Below are 26971 nucleotides of genomic sequence, written 5' to 3' on the forward strand. Positions count from 1 at the left end.
ATGATCCTATTTGTAATCCTTTTTTTTTTTAACCTATTCAGCATCAGAACAAGTTTTCAGCAACAACACTGTTTACTTTGACCTTATGTCCAGTTGAACCCAACAAGCTCCCTGGGTTTTATGTGTGGACACTGCGCTGCTGCTCTTCCACCATGTGAAGCCTCCACCTTCTTGTTTCCTTGTTGTCTACTGCTGTCACCACAGCAACACAGGGACAGTTACATATGATGCTGTGTTGACCTGATAAAATATCAGATGATGTAGTGACACAGTTTGTACGATGTCTTTGTACTGACTGAGGGTTTGTACGTCATCAACTCAAGTTGCATTAACTTCTTTACCTTCCATTGCTACAGCGAAATTAGAGGCTCTAACTTCTTAATCCTCATGAAAGAGTTTCCTATGAAATGTCCATGATCTTTTGCTTTTTGGTGAGCTAAACTCCTTTTTACCATGAGCAGTGTACCACTTAACCTTTGTGCCATTTATTCACATCAGCTTAACACTCAACTGCTGGGTTTTCAATAAAAAACGTTTACTAATGATGATGAAATTCAATTAAAGGGTCAATAACACTTATCAATAACTGCATTAACTCTTCACATATCTGTGACCCTCTCAAACAACTCTCTAATTAAGTTTTAAAATATAGGAGGCTCAAGAAAGGTGGAGACAAATATATTAGGTTAAACAGGCAGATGAAAGAAGAATTGTTTGTTTACTACTAAAAGATAGGCATGAATTTCCCAACAGTAGTTTAGAAAGCTCGTTACAAATCGAGTCTTTCCTGACGGGACAAATAATCACAAACAACTCAGAGTGTGATTCTGTTGAGTCGGAGAAGCTGCTTCTCCTATGAGCGGCCACGGATGAATCCTCAGTTGACATCTCACTCCATGACTTTCAGGATTAATTCAGAGTATTTGAAGCTTGTCTGATGCTAATTTTGAGTATTTACTGAATCCAGACACCCATTGCTGTTAATCAGTTCTTTGGTTTTACTATCTATAAAAGAAATACTGTGGTTCAATAGTTATTTTTATGACATTTGCATTTTACATTTTCCGGCACCCGCATCCCATGTTTTTGATTCTTGTTCTAATAATAAAAATAATGATGTTTATTCATGTGGAAAACACACAGTCATCCAAACTGAGAGAATATTGTCAAGAAAACATGTCTTCAGAAACCAAACAATACAAAATAAACCCCATCATTACTGCAGGATGTCTCTTGGTTTCCAGCTGTGCTGCCTGTTGCAGTGTTTCACGCTGATTCTCAGTTAGACTTGACATGCCAATTTTTGATTATTTGCAGTTTTCGTCACCTAATAAAATAAAAATAGAGAACTGGCTACAGTTTTTCAGAAGTCTGCTGCTGTCCATCAAGTTATATTCAGTGCAACAGTATGGCTAAGAGTTTGTAGATGGTTTGATTATTGATATTTTCATTTTGCTCTCAACTCTCAATCATATAACCTCACTTACTGATGGTTGATTGTGTTGATTAACTGCACTTGGAAACACAACAACTAGACTTAATATTTCTACTGTGTTTTTTTCCCTCCATTTTCCATAGGTTAACTCATTTTCACCATAGCATGCTTCAACCCCTGACAGTGTGCAATGCTCTTAATGGGGTTTTCATGGGTCAGCTGTGGGTCAGGACAGTCACCCACTAACAGCAGAGTTGGTGGTTCAACTGCTCATTTTCCACATGCCGCTGTGCCCTTGGGCTTGAACTTGTTGTACTTTTGTTGATAATTAGGTCAAGAAAAGTATTAACCTAGATAAATGCTATTCTCTTTCATCAATAATGGTAGAAGGAAAAGAATCATCTCATGATGTACATATTTCATTTTCCAGTCAAACTCTGCAGGTCACATCAAAACCAGCTGAAGTCCCGGTTTTAATTTTTTCATTAGAAATTAAAACTAATGAACAACAGTCGACCTAAAAGCTTCTCGGTCGCACAGAGGACATAAATTCTGGACACGCTGAACAAGTCACCCTCCACACAAACTGTAGCTGTCTATACACTAACTTTTTTAACTCAGCGGGCCACATGATGTGTGTGACTGTGCTTGATGGTAAAATGATGTCATTGTTCCCAGTTCACCTGGAGCTATGGTTGAGGCTGTGGGAACTTTTCATGTGACACATTGGCAGGATAGAAAGGCTTTCATATCAGATGCTCAGACAGAGCTCTGTGTGGTTGTGGTTTTCCGTGTTAGTGTGTGGGAGGTCGGTGGATGTCTGTTGCAAGTGTTTCCGCTGGTGTTTTCAGGGCACCGATGTGATTATTTCACTATGAAGTGGGCAAGATATAATTTCAATTATGATATTAATTAATCTGTGTGACTTTCCAACCATGTTTGGACAAGCTACTAGAATCTTGGATATTGTAATGCTTGAAAATGACCAGAAATATGGTCAGTGTGCAGCTGTAATTCAGCTGTGATGTCTGGACTGCAGAACAGGACAGGTTAGGGTATCTGTTTCCAGTATCCAACTATCCACCTTGTTTATAGTACACAACCCTGTTTGCAGTATATACATTATACATCGTACCCTGTTGCAGACAGTATATTCTTAATGCTTGTTCTTTCTCTTCATTTACAGCTAAAGGGGGGTTTAAAATGTTGCAATATATATATAAGTTCAAAGAAAATGTGAAGGAGAGATGCCAAAACCCCCTCCAGGGGCTTGTGGCATTCTCCATGCTTAATGCACGTATAGTTTTCTCTGGGTCAGTCACCTCTCGTCACAAGTTTTGACACATAGTTAGTGTATGATTACCATGCTTTGTTCAGCTGAGGGTTTCTTCCTTCAAGTCGCAAACATGAGTTGAATCAAATAACATTTCACATACAGTTGCTCAAGGCAAACAGCTGAAGCCCTGCTGCGTCAAGACAACCCGTGCAGTCAAACTTGAATGTCATATTGCACTGAAGAACGAGGTGGTGAACACTTCAGGGACACTGAAGGAATTTTATTAGTTTCTTCTGTTCATGTTTTCCATGTGAGGGACTGGGGACACATTAGCAGTTCTGTGCAAAAATGCATTCCAAAATCCAGAAACGATAATATGAGGCGTCAGTAGTCTGAGTAACTAAAGTGGACCTCTTCCAAAATTAGTCTTTTTTTAGTACAAAATTCTCTTACTGTCCCTCTGCTGTGGCTCAGTACGCAAACACTGTCAATTGAAACACCAAGATGGAATCTGGTTCTAATTTTAGAAAATACTTGATTTGTCTGATTCACAGGCTTCACTCGTTCTGAAACAGGACCAGGTCTGTGTGTTTCGACCTCCATCACGTACACTGTAATTACATTATCTGCAGTTTTGTGTGCAGAGGTAACATATACAGCAACTTGAACCTTTAATTCACTCTCTTTATGGTTTCAGCAGCAGGTTAATGCAGCTACAGCATTTCCAACATAAAGTGCTTTTTAATTTAAAGGCCATGCACAGGTGAGTGACAGGTGAAGTGGTGACATTGTTATAGGCATGCTGTGCAAACTTCCAGCCTGTTTTGGATCGAATTGAACCAATAGGTGATAGGAACAATTTTGCAGTCTCAGTTCCAATAAATATGTCAGAAATGGCAAAAGTTTAAAAACTGGACAATACAACAACTGATATCTCAGGCATAAGGCCGCTGAGACAGGAGCACAGCCCAGCTGACGTCTCCATGAGAGGAGGAGGAGGAGGAGTCGCCCCCAGTCTTTCAAGATCCAGCATCACTTTGAGGAATGTTCACGCAAGTCACAGCCTCCAGTTTTCCGAGATAGCAAAGAGCTTTATTGACTGTCACTATGTTGGTCAGAACAGACTGAACTGGGACAGGGAGTTCTGCAGACGGGCGGGTCGACGGGCGGACTGTGAGAGTAGAAACCCATCAACCCATGTAAGCGCTACATGAGTGCAGACAGATGTTTATGGATCTCTGTGTTGGACAAGTTGCGCCCATCGAGAAGAAGACTCGGGGCGAGGAGACGCACTTTTAATACGGGAAAAGACACAGCAGCAGCTTTACTACCTGGACTGCTGCAGCGCATTTGTGTGACAGGTCCGACAAGTTTTCCAATGGCTCGGATGAATAGCGATGACATTTCATTAAACGCCTTGTGGATATTTAACAGTCAACATATCCTTACGATCAACAACTGAACGCTTACTCGGACGAATCGCTTGATTTTCCAGCTGGCAGAGAGGGACAACGTGTGACTGCAGCTGCTGATGCCGAAGCATCAACCGGACCGCAGAGAAAACTGATCAAACTTCTTCACCCCGTTTGACCCTGTGTTTGCAGTCGGTGAGACCCGCTAGAGCAGCCTGTCAACACACAGTCCTCACACACACACACACACACACAAGTCAGGCATGGAAATGAGCAACGGGTCCCTGCACAGCCCCTCTCTCCTCCACGTGGAGCTCAGCCCGGTGAGTGACTTTCTGGAGGAAAATGACACGAACTCCACAGGCGGTGAGCGACACTCTCTGGGCTGCGTGCAGATCCGGATCCCCCAAGAGCTGTTCCTGGCGCTGGGGCTCATCAGCCTGGTGGAGAACATCCTGGTGATCCTGGCCATCATCAGGAACCGCAACCTGCACTCGCCCATGTACTACTTCATCTGCTGCCTGGCCGTGTCCGACATGCTCGTCAGCGTCAGCAACGTGGTGGAGACGGTGTGCATGCTTCTTCACGACCACGGCCTGCTGGACTTGCAGCCGGGTGCGCTGCGCCACCTGGACAACGTCATCGACGTGATGATCTGCAGCTCCGTGGTGTCCTCGCTCTCTTTCCTGTGCACCATCGCCGCGGATCGCTACATCACCATCTTTTACGCGCTGCGCTACCACAGCATCATGACCACGCAGCGCGCCATCACCATCATCGTGGTGGTGTGGCTGGCCAGCATCACCTCCAGCATCCTCTTCATCGTGTACCACACCGACAACGCGGTCATCGTGTGCCTCGTGACCTTCTTCTGCACCACATTGGTGTTTAACGCCGTGTTGTATCTGCACATGTTCCTCCTGGCGCACGTGCATTCACGGCGCATCACGGCTTTCAACAAAAGCAGGCGCCAATCCACGAGCATGAAAGGAGCGATTACCCTCACCATCCTGCTTGGGGTCTTCATTTTATGCTGGGGTCCTTTCTTCCTCCACCTCATCCTCATCCTCACCTGCCCCACCAGTCCCTTCTGCAACTGTTTCTTCCGAAACTTCAACCTTTTCCTTATCCTCATCATCTGCAACTCGCTCATCGACCCGCTCATCTACGCGTACCGGAGCCAGGAGCTGCGTAAAACTCTGCAGGAGTTGGTCATGTGCTCTTGGTGTTTCGGCGTGTGACAGCGAGTATACGTTCAAGAAGAAAATGGGAGCAAATCGGGTCATAAACAATGTCAACCATCTCCTTTTCCTCAGGGACGCTGTCAGGGATTATGGGCGACATGCAAAAATGCCACAGTGGGCTTCACCACCACAGGCCACGCCAACCCTGAAAATATCACACTGTGCAGACATGAATAAACCATTTTGCATGCAATTCACTTTTTAATGCACAACTGTTACTCTCTAAATGACCATCTTTTAGGGTCATTTTAACGGTCACTGAATTGAATGGAAAATTCCCCTGAAAAATAATGAATTACTTAAAAGCAAAAACAACTTAAATATTCCGTAACCTCTTCAATTTAAGTAAATGGACATATCAAATAAAAGAAAAAGAATAGCATCGGCATAAGATTTCAATTTAAATGTAGAGAGAATTTAGAAAATAAACACTTATTAAAGTGGAAATCGAAAACAAAATACAAAGGCTGATGTTGTTGCTAGAGGAAGTGTCACGTGGTCACTACATCCAGCATCCATACCGACTATCAGCTCTTTTTGTTTTACATAACTACTGTGCAAACAGTTAATCACATGTTTTTGAATTCCTATTATTAATGAATGTCATAATTTATCTTTCTTTCATTATAATAATAATAAATCAATTAACACGGCCAACATGTTCCGTGTATTAAGAGAAGAAAATGAAACTGTTAGTTTTATTAGTGCATTGTACATAAGATATTCTATTCTATTATATTAATGGTGATATGTTGATAAATTAATATTGAAAAAGCCCTGATGTTGTGTTGTTTTTTTCAGAGCCTTTGTAAGTCCTGCTATAGCCCTTGGTCTATCTGAATGTTGTGTCCATAGCTGAAGAAGCCGTGACTAGTGCATGTTGTTGCCCTTGGTTGATGCCCATGCCAGACAGTCTGCATAACAGACAGACTGTATCTCTGATCAAGACTCTTGTTGGCAATAGGCCATCATGGATTTGCTGATTATGCACGCATGGCTTCAATTTTATTTATTGCATTACACCAGTCTTGGCTCAGGTTCATGTATTGTGAAACATCTGGACAGATCTTTAGAGAGAGATCCTTAGTTTTGAAACTCTCTTAGAGAGTCAGTAGGTCACTGTACTAAATTACAGTAACTGGGAAGCATTTTATATTTGTTAAAAGTCTTTTTATGTGTTTTTTCTCTGTGTTTTCTTGTATTTCTTTTTGTTGGCTGAAATATTGTGTTTTATTTTTTAAAAGCGATTGAGAAATCAAGAAAATAATCAAAAAAATGCACTGGAAATATGTGGTGATATAGTCTGTGTTCAATTTCTTGCTTCATTAAATTAAAACTGAATGCCACTGCTCATTACAGGTTTATTTCTATTTGAAAATAACCTGAGCAAAAGTCTTTGCATTAGTCCAAAAATTGGATTTATTTCTAAGAGAGCTTGTCAACTAAACTCTTTTAATACAGGCTTTAACTGTAAAGGTTTTAAAAATAAATGTGTGATGTGTTATAAAGATAAAATTGCCACGTGAGGTCTAGCGGTTAATTATTTTCAAATGCAAATCCTGTGACCTTTTTGCCATCTTGTGTACACTTCCTTCTGTTTTCAAAGAACTGTTGTATTTTTGTGTCACATCATTTGAAAAAACAGAAGCGTTAAGTGCATGAGAATAATGTTGAAATAACTGCTGCTAAAACACAATTTGTTTTATTCAGGAATAAGTTGACAAAAATGATTGTTCAAACGTGGAGAAATGAACGCACGGCATCAGTGAAATATGAAAGGAGAGCTTTGTAGTTAGCCTTAAATGGTGTGATGCAACGCTCATAATCAAGGCTTATTTGGTGGTGTTTGGTGGGAATTAGTTTACTCCCCTAAAAATAAATGTCCGGATGATTGAAGAAAAAAAGATGCAAAATCACATGAATGGCCTTGTATGAAAGGCCTGAGGCCCAGGGTGTACGAGGCTTTATGAAAGGCATGCCAAAGTTATATTTCTGGAAATTTGTGTGGTTCTTCTCAGAACTGAGCAAAGAGGGATCGTTTCTTAAAGAGTTGTGTGGCCTGGTTACATGCGTCCGTAGGTTGAACAAGTGAGACAATGGAAGTGATGCTGGTGGAGAAGTTTTTGTTAAGTACACAAAAACACCACTAATAAACCTATTTATGTTTTGCTTTGTTTTTGGCTGTTGCTGGTGCAGACACCAAATTCCAGCAAATATACAGTACCAAACGACAGCATTGAGACAGGGTTGATATATGCTGGATGAAATTGTCCTTAAAATGTGTTATAAATTCAAATCGAATTTTTAACTTTATTCCACGATAAACTATATTTTTTATTGATACTATGAATTTTTGTTGTAAATAGGGTCCACATTTGAGACTTGGAGACTGACTGGTTTTGCTGAAGAAAAACTGTAATGCTGACATGAATCTCACAGTGAAGGATGTAAAATGCTTTGGGTTGTTTGATACACCGCTGTTTCCAAATGAAAGGAAAAAGACAAACAGATCTCATGATCACTGTCTTCAAAGACTGAAATAAGGATCTCGTTTACTTCACCATGCAGTGTGAAATATGCATGTTAAAACTGACAATAATGTAGATTGTTGTTTACTGTAGTTCTTGTTTTTACTGTTGGATATATAATCTACACAGTCCCCACTGTTATCAGTTGAGTCCTATTTCTCAGTGCCATTTCCCATTGATTTTGAACTGTAATCTACTTTACCCCTTCTTTTATTTTTCTTCATTATTTTATTGTATTGTATTTTTTGCTGTGGGAGCTGTTACAGAGGACTGCACAAATACAAGTTGTCTGGCATCTGCTGCACACCAATAATTTCTTTCAAAGATAACAAGACTTTGCTGCTCAGTGCTTCACTATATCCCCCAATTAAAATCTAACTGAGCTCATGGGCTGTGGGTATAACAAAGAAAAAAACGGAACTGCAACATGCATCCCTTATTCACTTGAAACTGAGAGACTGTGTTACAGTTATTGTATGAAAGTTGTTTGTTATATGTAATCCTTGAAGTTGTTTACATGTTACCTATTTGTCTCAAATACATGTGCAAATGCAAGAAAAGCTTGTTATAAATCAATAATAACAGCAGATATGGATCACTTCTTCAATACACTGTATTTTATGATGTTATCGTTTCACAGCTGTAGCATGCATTATCTGCATTGTCTATTGAAAATATGTGTGCAGTTCTTTGGAAATGTCTTATCTGCATTGGTATACCACATTATCTGCAGATAAACAGCAGACACAAACTTAACTGCATGTCTTTGAACTTGAACATGCAACACAAACTCCTTTTCTGCATCATAGAAAAAATGTATGTAATACAACATTTGCTCTCAGCAGACAGAAGGTCTATTGATACATTACACAAACAACAGGCACATTTTTGAAATGCTCCATCTGTAAACTCGTGATCAAGTTCCGTTACTGTGCTGTAAAAAATCATATACACTGATATTTTGTACAGTTTTTACTGTGCTCCAACTTTTCATCTATCTATCTATCTATCTATCTATCTATCTATCTATCTATCTATCTATCTATCTATCTATCTATCTATCTATCTATCTATCTATCTATCTATCTATCTATCTATCTATCTATCTATCTATCTATCTATCTATCTATCTATCTATCTATCTCATTCATCTACAGGGAAGGGGAATTCCTGCTGGGACAAATATAAATCTTCATTTGGTCCTACAGGAAGAAATTAAAAATCTTAGTTGTTTTCAATTATTCCCCCTCCAAAAAATTCTAGGTTTAATTTAATTGACCCTCATGATCAACTTTGGAATAATTAAATAAAATGCTATCTTGCAGTTTCAGCATCTAAAGAGTGAAATGCCAAAAAATTAACATTTTTCTCAGTCACTTTGGTGCTTTTCTCACACCACTCTCACATTTGCACAACAGTTAGTGCATTTCTCAAAACAATTACTACAAACTGCAAAACCTCGTGGATAACCTGCAAAAGTGCGTCCATTCCTCAAAAGCAAGTATTCATGTCAATGAAACTGTCAGTGTCATCAAAATGAGAATTCCTTATGAACAAGATAGTCAAATGACTTTGTCATGTTTTCATTATGATAGTTTACTCTGTAAGTGTTTTTCAGTGTAAAAAAGTCAGGTCTTGGTGACACTTCCTGAAAATGCTCAAGACAGCACTATACACTACAGCCATGTGAAAACTATAGTAAAGTTACGCATTACTGTATTTAGTGGAGTAACTGATACTGAATATGTATGTTTCACATTTTTACTGCATTCTTTGCAATTCTAATTTGTTCACAGCATCTCTCTCAACCTTATGTCATTGTTTGCAATCACCATAGCACAAAGCATGAAAGTGCAGATTGTTCAGTGCTGAATTACGGTCCAATACTCTACTGTTCTCCCTGAAACGTTTTAATAATTGAATTTACAGTGGTTTTCACAACATTTAAAATTAGTTTGACAGATTTTGACAACTAGTTCAACAATTTTGTATGTAATGCCTCAAGCACTGTAATGAGGACTATTATAGGGAATGACTAATCAGCATTCATAAGTATAGTTCATTTTGACAGACATGACATAAGAAAATTATAATGTTATAAAACAACAGAGAATTGTATGAGAGCAACTGATACATGTCCAAAAGCATTTGCAATTTGTTCAAAGGAAGGAGAAATTGCTGCGATGAACTGCACAAATGACTAAATGTTGTGGAGGTTGAACTAATAGTCCTGACAATTTTCATTCTGATCTGAGAAATGCACCAAAGCAACTGAGAAAAACTGTAAATCAAGCTGTCTCTGGAGCTCTAACTTTTTATTTTATTTTATTTTTATTTTTTTTACAATACAACCTTGTATTGTATTGTTAACTCCAGATAATCAGTTATTGGTCGTAATTATACATTAATCTTATTACCAAATTCCATGATTTATATTTGAAACTGTTTAGCAAAGGTGACATTGTTTTAGTGGAGGAATGAAAGACGGGAATGAAAAATGACACTGAATCCTTCTGGGTGATGATTGGTGTCTAAAATTGACACCTCTTCCGCCTTAATATCCTTAATAACACAATATATTAATGTAATAAATGTTTGTATATTATGCATTAATTTAATAAATATACAATTTCAGAAGGAAGCAGACATTGACATGTCATGGGGATGCCACTTGATAGTAATTATCGTTGATTAGCCCAAAGCATGACCAAAGTGTGTATAATCTGCAGCGTGCATCGTGGTTACAGTTAGGGCTATGAGTTCTTTCTTCATCACAAAGCAGCTCTGTTCACAGCAAAGACAAACCTCGACAGCTGCCATCCAAACAACAAACACACACAAGTTATAATGATTCAGGGGTTTCCATATGGCCAGAAACCAAGGATCTGTCCCTGAAGGAAGGTCAAAAATAGAATATAAATGAAGATTTACTTTGATACAAGTACCAAAAAATTCTTGAGGCTTAAATGTGGCCTGCCAAACAATTAAAGATACTGAATACTGAAATGAAAGGATAAAATAAAATAAGCCAAGAGTGGGAGTGGCTGTTTTTTTTTTGTTATCTTGTGACCATGAAAACAAATTACATTTTTTTAATTTGGACTTTTTTTTTTTTTTTTTTTTTAAATCTTACTATTTACTGATTGTTATGCAGTCTCAATGTGACATCTGGTGCCCATAATAGCAGCTTAGATTGTGTATAGGCATTTTGATGCATAATAACACAGTGGGTAGAAGAGGACAGCATGAACACTCAAAGACTGCAAAGAATGCATTAGATAAAATACAAAGAAATTAAGATGACACCATCATTGTCAACACATGCAGCCACAGACACATGCTGCAAGTAGCACAGATAGAGAAAATTATCAACCTGTCTAGGATATGGTGCACAGTTGGTGCACACTTGTTATTCAAAGATTAGATTTTTTCCAAACACCACTGTTGCCAACTTCAAAAGTAACAAAAAATTGATTAACAAGCGTGTCCCAGCTGTGACGTCTGCCTATTTGCCTGTGGTGTGTGTATTTGGAGTGTATGTTTTGAAACCAGTGACGATGTTGTCTTGGTTTACGTTTTGTCTGTTTGCTTGTATTATGTTAAGTCGCAGCGTGTTCTGCTCTTCCGGCCACCGTATAAAAGTGATACAAAATGTTATTTGTTGTGATGTGTCTGAAGTGGGTCACATGCTTCTGTCAAACAGCATTCACATCAATGAACAGAAGATCTCTTTATTCATGAGAACGCAGTGCCCTTTACACAGTGTCTCTCCTGAGAAAAGACATTTTTGTTCATTAAACATGGAGAAATTGATGCTATGGTTTGTTTTAGGCTCACTGTGCAACTGCACATGCAATACTTTTTGTTACTTTTTATACCTGATTATATGGTAGGCCTATGTATGCTTCTCTCCAGTGTTAACACTCACAAACCGATATACCAACCAGTTTGCAAGACCTGGATGACAGGTTTAAACAGCAGCAACCATACTGTATTCTGAAATGGCTGCTCACATCTCTTAGAGAAAAAAAACAATCCCCTTCTACATTCCACTCTGACATTTCTGCAGGTAACAAATCATCATCATTAATGCATATCGCACCCTCGACTTTGATGTGAACTCCAGTGTGGTTCTCACAGGTTCCAGCAGGACATGCAAATCTACATTACTGCACCTATTTGCATTTTTTGATCAAGAATAAAAACATGAGAGCAACTGCAGCTTTAAAAGTTCACAAAAACTCTCGATGTTCACCTCTGAAAAGCCACAGAGACTCTCATAAGAGGTAAAGAAGTAATTTCTGGTTATTTTTCCATTTCAATTTTGATGATTATTCCAGTATTTGCTATATTAAGATCAGGGCCGGCTCTACGCAGGGGCAAGAGGGGGCAGCGCCCCCTCAAATAAATGTTTTGCCCACTCAAATCAAAATTTTAGAAGTTGAGAAAGCACATTTTTATATAGGCCTACTCAAAAAATGTGTACATTACAAGTTGACAAAATTATCTGCAGTAGCACAAAAATCCGCCGAAAAAGGGACACTGTCCTGTCCTTTTTTTTTTTTAGTATTCGTAAAACTAGCTTTCCGTTTTGTAAATCTTGACCATAGTAGAACCCCCCCCCCCCCATCTCAGAGTACACCAGAATGCTTCACTCACATGTTAAAATCACAAAAATTTTCGGGGGGGGGGGGATGCCCCCAGACCCCCCTACAGGAGTTTAGCCACTGACCTTTTTCACCCTCTCTGGGTTTGCAATGCATCTTCAGGTATATGCACCCCTAACCCCCCATATAATGTGGCTCTTTACATTACGACAGTAAAGACACCCCTGCCCCTAGTTGGACAGGTCTGAAGGTAGAGGCCTGACAAAGTGCAATCCACTTCTCCAGGTTGGGGTTGGACACATAGCCAACAACCCAATTCAATGAAGAAAACACTGTTACTATCAGCACGGAGAAAAAAAAGTGCTGGAGCATGATGTGTTCACATGATGCCCCCTTCACATTTCTGACTGCCCCCTCATATATGCCTGCCTAGAACCGGCCCTGATTAAGATGCTGTGTGACATCTGCATACATGATGTAACTGAGTAATCAGATATCACTGCTGTTTCCTTACACTTTGTAAAAACTTGAAATTGCAAATAATCTTTTGAGCACCACAAACAGTGTTATGGAGAAATCTCCATCTTACACCACTAGTCAAATTTCAGTCAGTGATTAGAAGTCTTTGAAACTGTCAGCAGTTACATCAAAGCGACCAAAAATAATCCTTCCAAGTCAGTAGGCTACTTGGAAGGTGGCAGCATATGAGTGCTTGGATGGGGATGCCGTTTCCTGTCTCAGGTATTCCTCAAGAAAACCCACCGAACGTCTATTTTCAAAATAAAAGTAAGAATTGTTACTTCTGTTAAAAAAAATAGCTTTAAGTAACTTAATTTGACTTAATCACCATAATAAAATGATTCATTAGTCATAAATCTATAATAATCGATCCACAAAGCATCTTTAATTACTCGATCAATCACATACTGATAGATTTACCCAGTTGCCGTAAGAGAGTTTTTTTTTATTAATTTATTTTGAAAATACCAACCGGATGTAGACGTTTTACGTTTGAAGTGTTATGACTTGACACTTTTGCCTTGTGATGTTGCTGATGATAGAGACAAAACAACACGGGGGGAACCGCTTATAATTAACTACACGCCTCGGTCATAACATATATTTTTACAAGGGCCGGTTCCCTCGTGATAAATAAAGGTCAACAACGGGGTAAGATACAAACAACACCGACCGACTGAATTCGCGAAAATTAGCTTCAAAACAACACACGGATAGTATGTTTTGTAAGGCTAGTTAGCTGGCTAGCATTAGCTGGTTGTTGACATCTGTCTATCGATGTGAATGTGTTGCTTTTATATCGTTAGCCTTAGCTGTGGATGGTTTTATCCCATGCTGGACACGTTTAGCAGTGATACTAGTAGAAACATTAGTATTACTGTACCAGAGGAGGACTGTCAGAGGTGAGCCAGGCTGCTCATAGCTGCTGTGATGAGGCTGTGGTGCTTCAACCTGTGTTTTTATCAATAATGTTTATATGAGGCTTCACAGGACGATGATATGAGACAAAAAAGTTGCTATGCTTCATTAAATCATCTATATTTTGATTATTATTAGCCTACTATAAGTCGCTGTTGTGCACCCTGCTCGGTGACAGTGGTGTTGTCCATCTGTAAAGAGCTCAATGATTTTCATAGGACAAATGTAGGCTAGTTTTATGCTGTTTTATAGAAGACACATGCTCAAAACACTTGACTGGTGTAAGTCATTCATTTGCAGTTGTGTAGCACCGCTTTTGTTGTGTGTGTGTTCAGTGTTTATGCAGGAAGTAGTCAGACCCTTTCACTATTAGCCTACATTTTGTTATGTTGCAGCCTTATGCTGAAACCGTTTAAATCAAGTCTTTCCCCTCCTACACTCAGTACACAAAACAAAAAGAGTATCTTAGAGATCTCTGCTTTCAAAGGGAGAACTGATATATTACATTGACATAAATATTCACACCTTATGCAATGACACTTCAAATTTAGCCCAGTTAGCTGTCATGTCTCCTGTCCTGATCATCTTTGTTTCGACATGTTGACACCTGAAACCAGGTCATGAGGTTGGACACCTTGGTAGGGAAGGTGGAAAAGCACCTGATGGTCACTCTGGCTGAGGTCCAGTGATGCTGTGTGGAGAGATGTCAGATGGACATCCGCCTCGGCGACTGTCCACCAGGGTGTCTGTCCATCTGCTTTAAGGCGCAACGGCCACATGGAGGGCTTTCCTCTCTGATGCTGTGTGAGTCAAGTGCTGATGGGAGTTTGCAATAGAGCACCTAAAGCACTTTCAGACTGTGAGATTTTGACTGGGGCTTCCTGCCAAGTGTGTCTGGTAGTTTTTTTTTTTCCTTTTTTGACTCACTTTGCATCTGCATATCAAAGACAGACCTAGATATAACTACTGTCACCGTGAGAGAGTGGGAAAAAGAAATCTTTCTGGCACCGCCTGATATTTTATGCCCTATGTGACCTGTCACCTGTGCCACAGGCTGCTGTTACAACAAGAAACAACTTTATCTGGTCTGATGAATAAAGATTGAACTGTTTGGTCTCAGTTCTAAGTGTCATGACTGGAGGAATCCAGGTAGGATAGCTCATCACCTGTTTGAGAAGATCCATAGTGAAGAATGACAGAAAATCTCCAAATCCAGGTGTGCAAACAAAGCTTGTTGCGTTACACCAAAGAAGACTGTAACAGTTGCCCAAAGGTACTTCAACTTATTGCTGAACAAAGTCTGAATACTTATGTCAATGATGTAGATGGGCTGATCAGGGTGAATGAAACTCTGTTTTCAGACCAGATCAATAACTGAGCTCGGGTTTGTTTGCTCCTGTGGGCCTGAATGTTTTTTGAAAGCACTGAAATTTCCTTTTGTTGTTTAACCATGAAAGAGCCTCTAGGCCGCTGGCCACTGACTTGTCCACATGATGATAATAAGTGCTGTTGATTAGTTTTTAAGCCTCTGGATATGACAACATGTTATTCAACTTTATTAGTAAGTGTAGTAGTAAGAAAAACCTAGATGGTTTTTAGATTATACTTCAGCAAGTTTTTAAGTCGAAATTGATTGACTAGTCAAAGGGAGTAACACACAGTCGAGGAAAACAGGATGTGTTATAACACATGGCGGGTTACATTTTAGGAAGTGAAAGATCCAGCGTCTGCCAAGCTCGACTGGTGCCGGAGAGAGGGAGTAAAAAAGAAGGATATCTTAACCTCTGCCACATAAAATCTGTGTCGTGCAAGTTCCTCAACTTTCAAGTACAACAATGAATTGATGCATCGCTAATTTTGGACACAAAATGTTTGGTGCCCCCTGCAATGTTTACTGGTGCTGTGGCAGCACAGTGAGCACATGAGAGCAACTGTTCAACAAAGCAAACATGTATTTTGTACATTTTCTTTGTGACACATTACTTGTTTAGGTTTTACTGTCTCCCTGATGACTTAAAGCAGATATCAGTGGCACGGCCGTTTCGGCTAATGCCGTGTTCAAGGCAGGCTTTTGAAACCGTAAGTTACAGCTTCAAGTCACAACTACGACTTGGTAGCGTTCCAGGTAACCCGTAGCTCGTGTTTTTACCGTCCTGTTGTCTGTGAAAGTTCCCTATAACGGCCACTCGTAACTTCCGACCCGTGAACTCGTACCAGATCGAACTGGTATGACTTCACAGGAAGGAAAAACACAAAGTACGAGTTTCCTTGAACGCACCATGAGTTAGCAGCCCCCGCCCTTGTCAGGCATCAATTGGTCCTCGTGCTACGTCACCACATTCACGCGCATCCCTTGGCTGCACACACAGCCCTTCATGCCGTTCTCTCCCCTCATTGGATAACACTTGTATCCCACAAGGAAAATTTTCTCCTCGGGTTACAGCAGAGCAGAGTGACGGAGAGACTCGTGTTTAGGCTGAAATACTTCATGTAAGTGATTGCTGACGGAAAATAGGACTATTTAGGACTTATATTAACAAAAACATTCCACTGATATCTGCTTTAAGAGCATAATTGCACTTTAATTGGGATCTGATTAGGAAGGAGATGCACATTAAGTAATAACCAAGGATCTGCCTTGATCATTCTTCCTACTGCAAATTATAAACACAAAGTAAAAAAAAAAAAATAATGTCATGTTTTTTTCCCCCTTAGATGTAGCCGATGAAATGGAGTATGATGAGAGACTTGCACTTTTCCGCCAAACCCGCCTCAATCCCTTTGATCGGGGAGAGGAAGAAGATGGTCCCCAAGGAGGCAAGACGCCCCCACTTCATGGTAAGGTTTGAAAAAAGTAATCTCAAGTCTTTTTTAAACTTTGATTTATAAGTAAAGATGTGTGTTAATGTGAAGTCATTTGCTGGCTGTGTTTTCCTACACTCTGTGGGTTCATGTGTCTTTCTCTGGACATCGTGAAGAAATATCTGGTTTGAGAGATGAGAACATTGTGTGTCAATACTGAAACTGGATCTGAAATGCTACAATTAACTTTTTGCGAACTATCCAAACATATGAAGTATGAATCGAGCATAGCACAACTCTGTTTGACCTCATTTCAGTTTCTAGTGTATGAGGGAAAGTCCCAGTAATTAAGTTGTGACGTGTATATTATGTGCAGCTGATATAATTGTGAGGACAAGAAATGAATGCCTTCTTTGGCAGATATCCAGCCATTATTTCATTTTAAATATTGGTGAACACTGCAGGTTTTTGACAAAAGGGCAATTAACTTGGAATTTTATTAACCATGTTTGTGTTAAGATAACACACGTTCCCCGTCTGAGGTCTGTCCTGAGCATCATGAACCACTCAGCTGTCCTTGAGGTGTTCGCTGTAGATTAATATTGTAAGGACCTATGGGTGGGAAGGGGATTTAGAAGGGTCTAAGATAGAGCTGCCAGATAGATTGTCTCCTCATTTCCCATACTAAACACATGGTCTTGCACCAGGACGTGTTTTCTGAGGTTATCTGCTTTTCTAAATGTCACTTACTCACAAGTATAAAGGTGCTCCCCTTATAGCGCCAAAAAACAGTGAGTCTATGATAGAGCTGCAACAGTTAATCGATTAATCGAACAAAAATCGATTATTAAATTAATCGTCAATTATTTGGATAATCTAATAATCGGTTTGAGTAGTTTTGTCAGAAAAAAAGTCTAAATTCTCTGATTTCAGCTTCTTATATGTGAATATTTCTGGTTTCTTTGTTCCTTTATGACAATAAACTGAGTCTCTCTTTGGTTTGTGGACAAAACAAGACATTTGAGGATGTCATCTTGTGGTTTGGGAAACACTGAGATTGATATTTTTCAACATTTTATTGACCAAACAACTAATCGATTAATCATTTAAATCGATAATGGAAATAATCGTCAGTTGCAGCCCTAGTCTATGAAGTGTTATCATGCCACTATGGTTCACTCATTTCATGGGGCATTAAGTACACAGGTCAGGGTTTCCCCCAGAACATTTGTTAGTTAAGGTGGTGTCTGTCCTGTCGACGGGTGGGGGGGGGGGGTGGGGGGTTCGACGCGCCGTATTAAGTTTAGGTTTCACCACGCGCTGCTGTTATGCATGCGCACTTCTCTGTGTGTGAGAGGATGCGGAGATGAATGAAGGCGATCGTCTGACGGGGGGGGGGGGATATCGCTACATTTTTATTTTATTATTAACTCCAAGCTTACGGGAAAGGAAGTTGGAAATCAGGTGACTGAACCAGAGGAAATGAAAAGCATTAGTGTAAGCAGCTCTATACGCACGTTTCCTGTATTGCCGGATTCAGGAATTATAGAGCTTTTTGTTTCATTACAGTCATTTTGACAGATACATGCAGACTGACACAAAGTTAGCGGAGCTGATTTCACTGCTTTCTGCAACATTGGCCTCTGTCTGAGAAGCCGAATTCAGGCAACATGTTTTCCTCTGAGGTGTATGCAGGTAATGTTTTCTTTTTTGTCAGAATAATTTAGATTTGGTTTGATAAAACATGTGATTGTCATTGTTGATATAATCTCTTCAGATTTTGATTCATTTCCTCCGTCATTCATTTTGACTCCTCACTTCAGTTTTGCTAGATTTTCAGGTTTAGTAGACCTGATACAGTGCATGTACTGCTCTTGGTAGATTTAGACATGCCTGGGTAGATAAAACCACTTGTTTTCAACTAACAAATGGTGACATGTGTCTGAGGTAAATGTGCTGCAGTATGTGAGGGCTTCTCTCTGTTTACCACAGCGTTTACTAGTAGCCTACATGTGAGGCTTTTTTGAAACATTGGTAAATTGTGGCAACTACCCATAGTCTGCATATGAGGTACTTGGGGGACATATGTAAATTATAGCTGGAGTAAATAACCTGGCTTGCACTCTTTTCCTCTAAACGACGTTAGTCTCTGCATGTACACTGGACTCATACTGCGCCCGTCACCACCACTGTGTTTATTATCAACCTGTGGGAAACACTGAATAACGAGCAGAATCATTTTCTCTCCGAAATACTTAGTAGCAGCTGTGTTTGTAAAAATATCTGTGCTTCAAAGTTCATTCAGCAGGATGAGCGGCAGTTTGAATCACACTGTGGGCGTCTCCCTTGTCACCTGCCTTGGTCACACATTAACAGAACTCACAAGACAATTACCTGGCGTTCCGTCACTACTTGTCCATTGTTCCTCTACTTCTTCGAGAGCTCCCGAGCGCTGGGTCCAGTAGTCATGTGTGTGAAATTAACATGCGTGACTGAGTGCACTTAAAGGACCATAGTTTGAGTGCCTACAAGAGCAGTGCCTTATGCCACGTTGCCCACCTCTTTTATTTTTATTTTTTCAGAAGCGAGGCCCGAGCTGTTCTCTGGAAGCAGAACCCAGAGTTCAGATCGCACAATGGACCTGGGTCTAGCTGAGGACCACTTCTCAAGGCCTATGGTGAGTGAATTAAAATGTTAGGGAGTGCACATACAAAACTTTTCTGTTGACTGTGAGTTTATACGTGCTTTTCTGCTTTTCATTCGTTCCAGGGTTCGTTTGTGGCATCTGACATTGAACAACTGAAACTGGCCATAGAGGAGTGTAAGAAGCTGATCTTGGAGCTGCCAGAACACTCAGAGAGGCAGAAGGACACTGTGGTGAAACTTATACACCTTCGTCTCAAACTGCAGGAGCTTAAGGTTTGAACTAGAAAGTTGAATAACATGATATTGTAGTTGTCTGGTGCTGGCTCAGTTGGACAGAAGTTCTTAATTCTCAATTGGCTAATTTCACTCGCATGTTCTCATGAGTTTGTGGAATGGACAGCTGTGTGTGAGTGGGCTATGTTTATGTAAAACACGCTTTTTTTGACTGTGTTTCTAAAACAACTATTTACTAAAATGAATGCTGCTGCATTCAAGTGATTTTAGTGGTTAAGCATTTTGTTATAGGTGCAACAGATTCCAGTTTTAGTTTGTAGTTGACTGACCTGTGGCGTAAAATCTGGGCTTATGAGTGACTATCAGAGCTACAGTAATAGGGAAAATCCAGCCGGGCTAATACTATGAAGTGGCTACTGTGTGCTAACAACACATGTCAAATCTTTAGTTATATCACTTTTGGCCTCGTAGCCACTGCCCTGTACAAGATAAGTGAGAGCAAACATGCCGACATTCTTGGAAATGATAAGTTGATAAACAAGGGCATGGAGGTCCTGTTTTATAGTTTCTGGAGGTCTTATTTGAATGACAGACAGTAAGTAGGTTAGTTATTTGAATTCAGTTTTTCATTTTCACTTTTTCACAATTTTTTTGTCACTGATATCTGTCACTGATAAAGCTATTTGGGCAGCATGCTGGTTATGTGTCAGACTGATGATTGTAACCAGAAACTTTACAGCGGTGACAATGATGAGAAGGGGAGGGACTTTTTTCATGAATTAGGCTTCACCACACTTAAAATGTTACTAATGCTGCACCAGCGAAAACAAACGCAATGATTTTGTGTGTCCTTGATGTTCGCAGTGTTTTTCTGTGTCATTTTAAACCATATCATTCGAAACAGCTGTGTCTTATGTGCAAAGCTGTGAGGTATATGGAATTTTCCCAGAGTACTTTGTGTTGTACAATAACACAGCTGTAAGTTAAATCCCCATGTGATTTAAGTTGAACATATGACTGTTGTCAAGGGAATAAAGATTTGTCTTTGCTGCTTTAGGAAGTAGGACAGATGGAATATGAAAATACACAAGTAGCTGCATATTGCTGCATATTGCTGTCTTGTTATACATGTAATCGATTGCAGTTTGCAGGCACAATACTCACAGTAACACATCTAAGCTATAATATGAGATCTTAATCTAGGACAGTGGTTCTCAATCTTTTTCTGTTATGCCCCACTTTGGCCCATGGGGAATTTTTCAGGCCCACCTTTTTTTTGGTGGTGGTGGACAGCAGCAGAGAGATTTTTTAGGTTACAATGTAATTCAATAATCATTATAAATCATTATAAATGAGGGTGAGTACTGTATATGCTTACTTACATACAGTACTTGGTTATATCCAACATCCACAACACTCACTGATAGACTGTTTATGACACAGCCTCTTCCTCTGCTGCCACTTTAACAGTTCCTCCTAACGCTCCTTTTCCCTCTAGCCCCCCCCGCAGGCCCTTGGCATCATTGCGGCCTTTTCTTGTTAATTCTAGTGTGAGGCTGTCATTTCTCAGGACTGTTTTCCCACAGTCGCAATGTCAGATGCAACGTGTCTTCCCTCCAGCAAGACGCAGTCGGGCTGGCGCAGATCCCAGATACCTGTGCCACTAGCACTGCTGCGCCCAGACTGTGAAACGCTCTCCCACAGAATCTGAGAGCTGCAGAATCTGTTTAGTGCTTTAAGAAGCACCTTAAGGCCCACCTGTATAGACAGGCGTTCCCTGGCGGTCTCCTGTGATTCAGCCCTACATGGGCTGCTGCTGTTTTATTTTTGTGTCATTGAATGTATGTATTTATTGTTCTGTATTTTAACCCTGTAAAGCACTTTGTGAGTTCTCTCTGTGAGAAGTGCTATACAAAGTCACTGTTTTCAAAATTGAGATCTGGTTTGTTCTTACAAAATAAAGTTTGTAAAGTACCTATGTGGAGCACACCTGCTGACAGATGTGCAGCTGACAGTGACAGTTTCCTCATCAATAATCCTGAGCCTCCTCCCTTGCTCAGGACAGGACAGGACAAAGTCTCCTGGACATATTTATTTTATGTAATATGAAAACAATAACTAGTGAGAAAAAAACAAAAGGGAAACAGCCAGCTGTGCCCACAGCTGGCCACAGCTGGGCACAGTGGTCTGTACCAGCTGTCTATTTGACCACTATGGGCTCGCCCCACACTTTGAGAATCACATTGCACATTTTGCTGTAATGCATGTCTAACAACCATGAAGTGTTTTACAACTGCTAATACTATACTTAGTGAATTTTGGTTTTGCACTGTCCCTTTAAAAGGACCCTGAGGAGGACGAGCCCAATCTGAGGATCCTGCTGGAGCACCGCTTCTCTAAGGAAAAGAGCAAGAGCGTGAAACAGACCTGTGACAAGTGCAGCGCGATCATCTGGGGCCTCATCCAGACATGGTACACATGCACAGGTGAGACATTCTCCAACATGTCAGTCTGTCCAATGTGTCATTGGGTTTTCTTTGCCCAAATTGTAGATTGTATAACTCATTGCAACAGGATGAATGATGTGATTTGTTGTGTCCCTGTTGTACTCTGTCTGTCTGAATGTTCCCTGTATTATTAGGTTAGAACAGGGGTAACAGGGTTTCCACAGCCTATCATTTCATATAAAGAGTTTTCCAAACAGTGTTCTCTGTATTTATCCCTTTACCAGCAGATTCAGTGGAAACTCCCTGACTCTGTCAACCTCTCATTTACACATTTATCAAACCCAGTGGCCAGAGCTGTGATCTAGTGCTGATGTAAAAAAAAATGTCATGTCAAATCATGTGAGTATCCATTTCCTCTCTCTCTTTCAGGTTGCTACTACCGTTGCCATAGTAAGTGTATGAACCTGATCACGAAGCCCTGTGTGAGGTCAAAGGTCAGCCACCAGTCTGAGTATGAGCTCAGCATCTGCCCTGAGATAGGACTAGACCGGCAAGACTACCGTTGTGCCGAATGTCGCACGCCTATTTCACTGAGTGAGTATGAATGGGTCGTGTTGGTCGATGTCTGGCAGGTCAAATCGAGAAACAGGAAAACGCAACATGCAGACAAATGGAAACTGGTCATGGTCTACTTAATACACATAATACATATTTGACATGGGACATAATCTTCAGTAAATCTATATCATTTATTTATGTAAAAAAACACATGTTTAACAGGGGTGTTTAAAATGCATTCAAGCACATCTAACTGCCTTTTGTTTCATAGTTGGACTGAACTGTGTGGTATTTATCTGACAGGGGGTGTGCCAAGTGAGGCCAGACAGTGTGACTACACAGGCCAGTATTACTGCAGCACGTGCCACTGGAATGACACGGCCATTGTCCCAGCTCGTGTCATCCACAACTGGGAGTTTGAATCACGCAAGGTACCCTCAACTACTACAGTATAATACAAAAAACATCTCTGCATCTTTTGTACATCATTTTATGAGGCCTGTTGTCAAGTTATGCCCACTATTACAGGAGATGTAGGTTTACTGAACACATGTTGAAGCAGGGTTTAATGCCATTTTAGGAGACTGCTATCATAGTGCATTTAAATCTCTATTTATGAATATTTAGTAGAGACTCAAATGTGCAGCTGCATTCATGTACAGTATTGCTTAATGATAGAATTACACACAATTATATTACAGTACTAAAAAACCTTAAGGGGGAGCTTCACCAAAATCACATGTTGAAGTATAGTGCATGCTCTGGTCATGAAACCATGTTTCTCATGGCTGTAGAGCTTTATAGATTAAAAAATTACAAGTGGAGTCAGCTTAATGTTGTTTTAACATCATTATACATTTAATTCCATTAAAAGCTATAATAGAAATATGGCTTCATGAAAAGCCAGTCAGTATCTGACCTACTTTTAGGTTTAACCTCGGTCAGGAGGAGGGAGGCAAATCCCGGTCAGATGATGGGCTGGTCACTAAATTACGTTTAATGCCACGTCACTGTGACGATATGAAAGATGTATTAATGGGTTCTTGTGGACATCTCCAGCCTCTATGTCCTCTCACAGTGTGACTCCATTTCCAGGTTTGTCGTTCGTCAATGCGCTACCTGGCCCTGATGATGCCACGGCCTGTTCTGAAGCTGAAAGAAATCAACCCGCTGCTATTCAACTTTGTAGAGGAGCTGGTGGAGATCAGGGTGGGTAGCTTGGCACTGGCAAAGACCTGGCAAGAAACTGAGCAGTTTAAAGGAAAGGTGCTCTCAGGCTATGTAGGCAACATCAAACTTTGTGTTTTACATCAGATGTGGTTATGATGAAAATCAAACAACCTTTAATCATGTACTGCTAGCTCATGGAGTAAGAGAGGAAATCAACAAGTGCATTGTGACATCGAAAGTAATGTGTGTATTCCTTTACAGAAACTTCGTCAAGATATTCTGTTGATGAAACCCTATTTTATTACCTGTAAAGAGGCGATGGAGGCTCGGTTACTACTACAGGTTGGCATCCTTTCATAATACATATTAACCAAATGACCTGTGCAATTGAAGTGTCATCTACGCTAGCAGATATCTAACTCACAAGTCACATGTTACAACAGCACCACTATGTGGTGAAAGTGAAGAGCTGGCACTGAACAGAGGAAAGTTGCTAATGAAATACTTGTTGAGACAATGTATGGGATTTGTCAGACTACTCACACAGACTGGACCTGACTATTCTCACTTCAAATTCTAAATGTGTGCATTTAATTAAATTCTTAAAAAGACTTTCAAACAGCGAAAAAAAATGTAAATGAAAAAAATAATGTTTTGAATTGCGGATGTTGGAGCATTTGTTGGCTGCTGCAGTCTGACCTCATGACATGCTGGGGGATTACATATATTTTTTAATGTAATGCACAATTTCTTTAAGAACTTTTCCAATGCATTTGTCCTCCGCAGCTACAAGATCGTCAGCACTTTGTGGAGAATGATGACATGTACTCACTACAGGATTTAATCGACATATCCAGCGGCAGACTCAGCTGTTCCCTCACTGAGATCCACACTACATTTGCTAAACACATCAAACTAGACTGTGAGGTGAGCTCATATGTGAAACATAAAGTCTGAAATTCTAAAATCCACTGCCTTATTATCATTAAGAAAAGTTCTGTCTTATTTTGTGTGTCTGTGTTTGTGTGTGTTTGTAGCGTTGTCAGGCCAAAGGATTTGTGTGTGAGCTGTGTAAGGAAGGAGACATCCTGTTCCCTTTTGACAGTCACACCTCAGTCTGCCACGACTGCTCTGCCGTCTTCCACAGGTTAGTCATCAACCAGTTGATCATGTGACTATGTGATAGTGGGAAACCGTTATGTGTGTGCATAATGATAATAAAGAATTCTTGAATCTTGAAAAATATAACTATGCGGTTGCTTCTAGTAACTCAGAAGACATCTAGAGATAATCTAGTCTGAAATTACAAGTTAAAAATACTTTTAAACTGCATCCAGAAACTCATTAATGAGACCTATACAGATAGTAGCTGAACAGTACAAGTTTCTAAACACTGCACTGGGGACAATAAAAGAACCCACAAACACCATTTATAAAATGTATTACCGTATGTGACAAACAATCAACATTCAAACACATTGGTGTTTGTTTTGTCTCTATAGAGATTGTTACTATGATAACTCCACAACTTGTCCACGATGTGCCCGAATGACTGAACGGAAACAGGACGAGGAGTCGGATGTGAAAGACGCATAACGCTAAGGGGGGACCACATGATGTTACTGGATGTTGCACTTTTCCTCATGTTGTATTCAACTCGACCAAGAAAGTCTGAGCACAGATTTGCTTTTCATCTTTGTCTTTGGGTTGTTTTGTGCAAATGTCTCTATACAGTAGTGTTTTTATCCTCCCATGCACTACATTATGAAGCAGGGTACTTAGAAACCCATCTCGAAATTAGTAGATATATATTTTTTATCAAACTTTTTAATTCACACTAAAATTGGATGTACTGAAACACTGTGCAGGTGTGCTCGTGTGAAGTATTCACATGAGAGAGTGTGACTTGTATAAATGTACAAAGTAAATTCCCTACAGTGAAAAGCTACCTTGTAATTGGGTGATTATGCATGAAGGAGTTGTATAGGAAACCATGTCAGTAACCATGCACTGAGCTGTCATTTCCAAATTTCATAGGTCATTAATATTATACATCTAAAAATGCATAGTGTTGAATCTGTCGGACTACATGATCTATCCATCTCTTTTTAAACTTTTTTTCTCCCTTTATGACACATATTTCATCATCAGTGTGTTTCACAAGCACAGTTCCTGAAGCCGTCCATACCTATTGTATTTGCCTTTTTTCCTTTTCTGTTGATTTGTTTCACAAATTCTTAAAAACATCCCCAGGCCTTAAAGCAATATTTCTTTTTATCATCCTATTTGCACCTTATTAGACTCTCTAGGCCTGCTCTGAGTTAGTTCATTTTTCAATTAGCCACCCTGGATACTGAAAAGTCTAGACTGTAATTGTTTGATAAGAAAAGCTGTATATACAATCATTAAACCATAGCAACCAGGGCACCAGATACATCACTATAGCATGCAGTACCAGTACATTTTCTTTTAAGGAGAACTGACGAAGAAAAGGAATATGGGAGTTGTATGCTTTTCCTTTCATTCAAAACTGTGAACTCATTTCAGATGGTCTGTGTTGTATCTAGTTCAGTTTAATACCATAGTAAATACTGTAGATGTGAATACTCATGAACATTGTGTGCCTAAGATTGTCAGGTATATACAGCTGTTATCCAAACGTCTTAATACACTTAACCATCTTGTTAATGGTTTTCAGTCTTAAAGTACCTATAGCACATTTTGTCCAGCCAGCGATGACAAATATGTTAAGTGATAACTTTGGTAATGTGTAAATGTTGACCTAAAGTAGCCTAAATGTTTAAAACAATGACTTTTGGCTGTGATATGTGTCAGCATGATGTACTGTATATATGTTTTGTGTTCAAACTAATGGACATACATGATGTTGGTAATACCATGTCCTGTTGTAAAGGCATGTGGAGTAGAGCATGAATAAAGTAAAGAAATACATGAATGCTGCTGCACTGTGTTAAAATCAAGTTCAGTTTTCAACGACTGATCGATAAGTTATGATCCATCGAGTCTAGATGGCACAGACTCCAACAAAATCAAATATATTTGTGGTTTCTAGTTTATTTTATAATTATTATTTACGTTTTATAATACAGCATATTGTTATTCAATCATTGGGTAATTTTATTTATTTATTTATTTTAATATTTATAAGTTTCTT

At 39.8% G+C, this 26971-nt stretch overlaps 2 protein-coding genes across 4 annotated transcripts; both read left to right on the forward strand.

The window, feature by feature from the left end:
- The first annotated feature begins 3652 nt into the window (after positions 1-3652).
- Positions 3653-8511, forward strand: mc1r (melanocortin 1 receptor). Its single transcript, XM_085762563.1, has one exon. It carries the CDS (start codon positions 4387-4389, stop codon positions 5362-5364), a length of 978 nt encoding a protein of 325 aa, XP_085618689.1. The 5' UTR covers positions 3653-4386; the 3' UTR covers positions 5365-8511.
- A 5033-nt stretch (positions 8512-13544) lies between these two features.
- def8 (differentially expressed in FDCP 8 homolog) lies at positions 13545-26752 on the forward strand. Of its 3 annotated transcripts, none has more exons than XM_085762569.1 (12): positions 13545-13737; positions 16655-16777; positions 19324-19418; positions 19511-19660; positions 21966-22107; positions 22498-22662; positions 22930-23057; positions 23722-23835; positions 24058-24138; positions 24583-24723; positions 24834-24943; positions 25299-26752. In XM_085762569.1, exons 2-12 carry the CDS (start codon positions 16669-16671, stop codon positions 25390-25392), a joined length of 1329 nt encoding a protein of 442 aa, XP_085618695.1. In that variant the 5' UTR covers positions 13545-13737; positions 16655-16668; the 3' UTR covers positions 25393-26752. The 3 variants fall into 3 exon arrangements, with proteins under 3 accessions (XP_085618695.1, XP_085618694.1, XP_085618696.1); XM_085762568.1 differs by having other exon boundaries at positions 13545-13672; XM_085762570.1 differs by having other exon boundaries at positions 13545-13672; positions 19327-19418.
- The last annotated feature ends 219 nt before the right edge of the window (positions 26753-26971 follow it).

This window comes from Trachurus japonicus, chromosome 3 (assembly GCF_045865225.1).
Source record: "Trachurus japonicus isolate A0001 chromosome 3, Traja_1.0".
NCBI classification, from domain to species: Eukaryota; Metazoa; Chordata; class Actinopteri; order Carangiformes; family Carangidae; genus Trachurus; species Trachurus japonicus.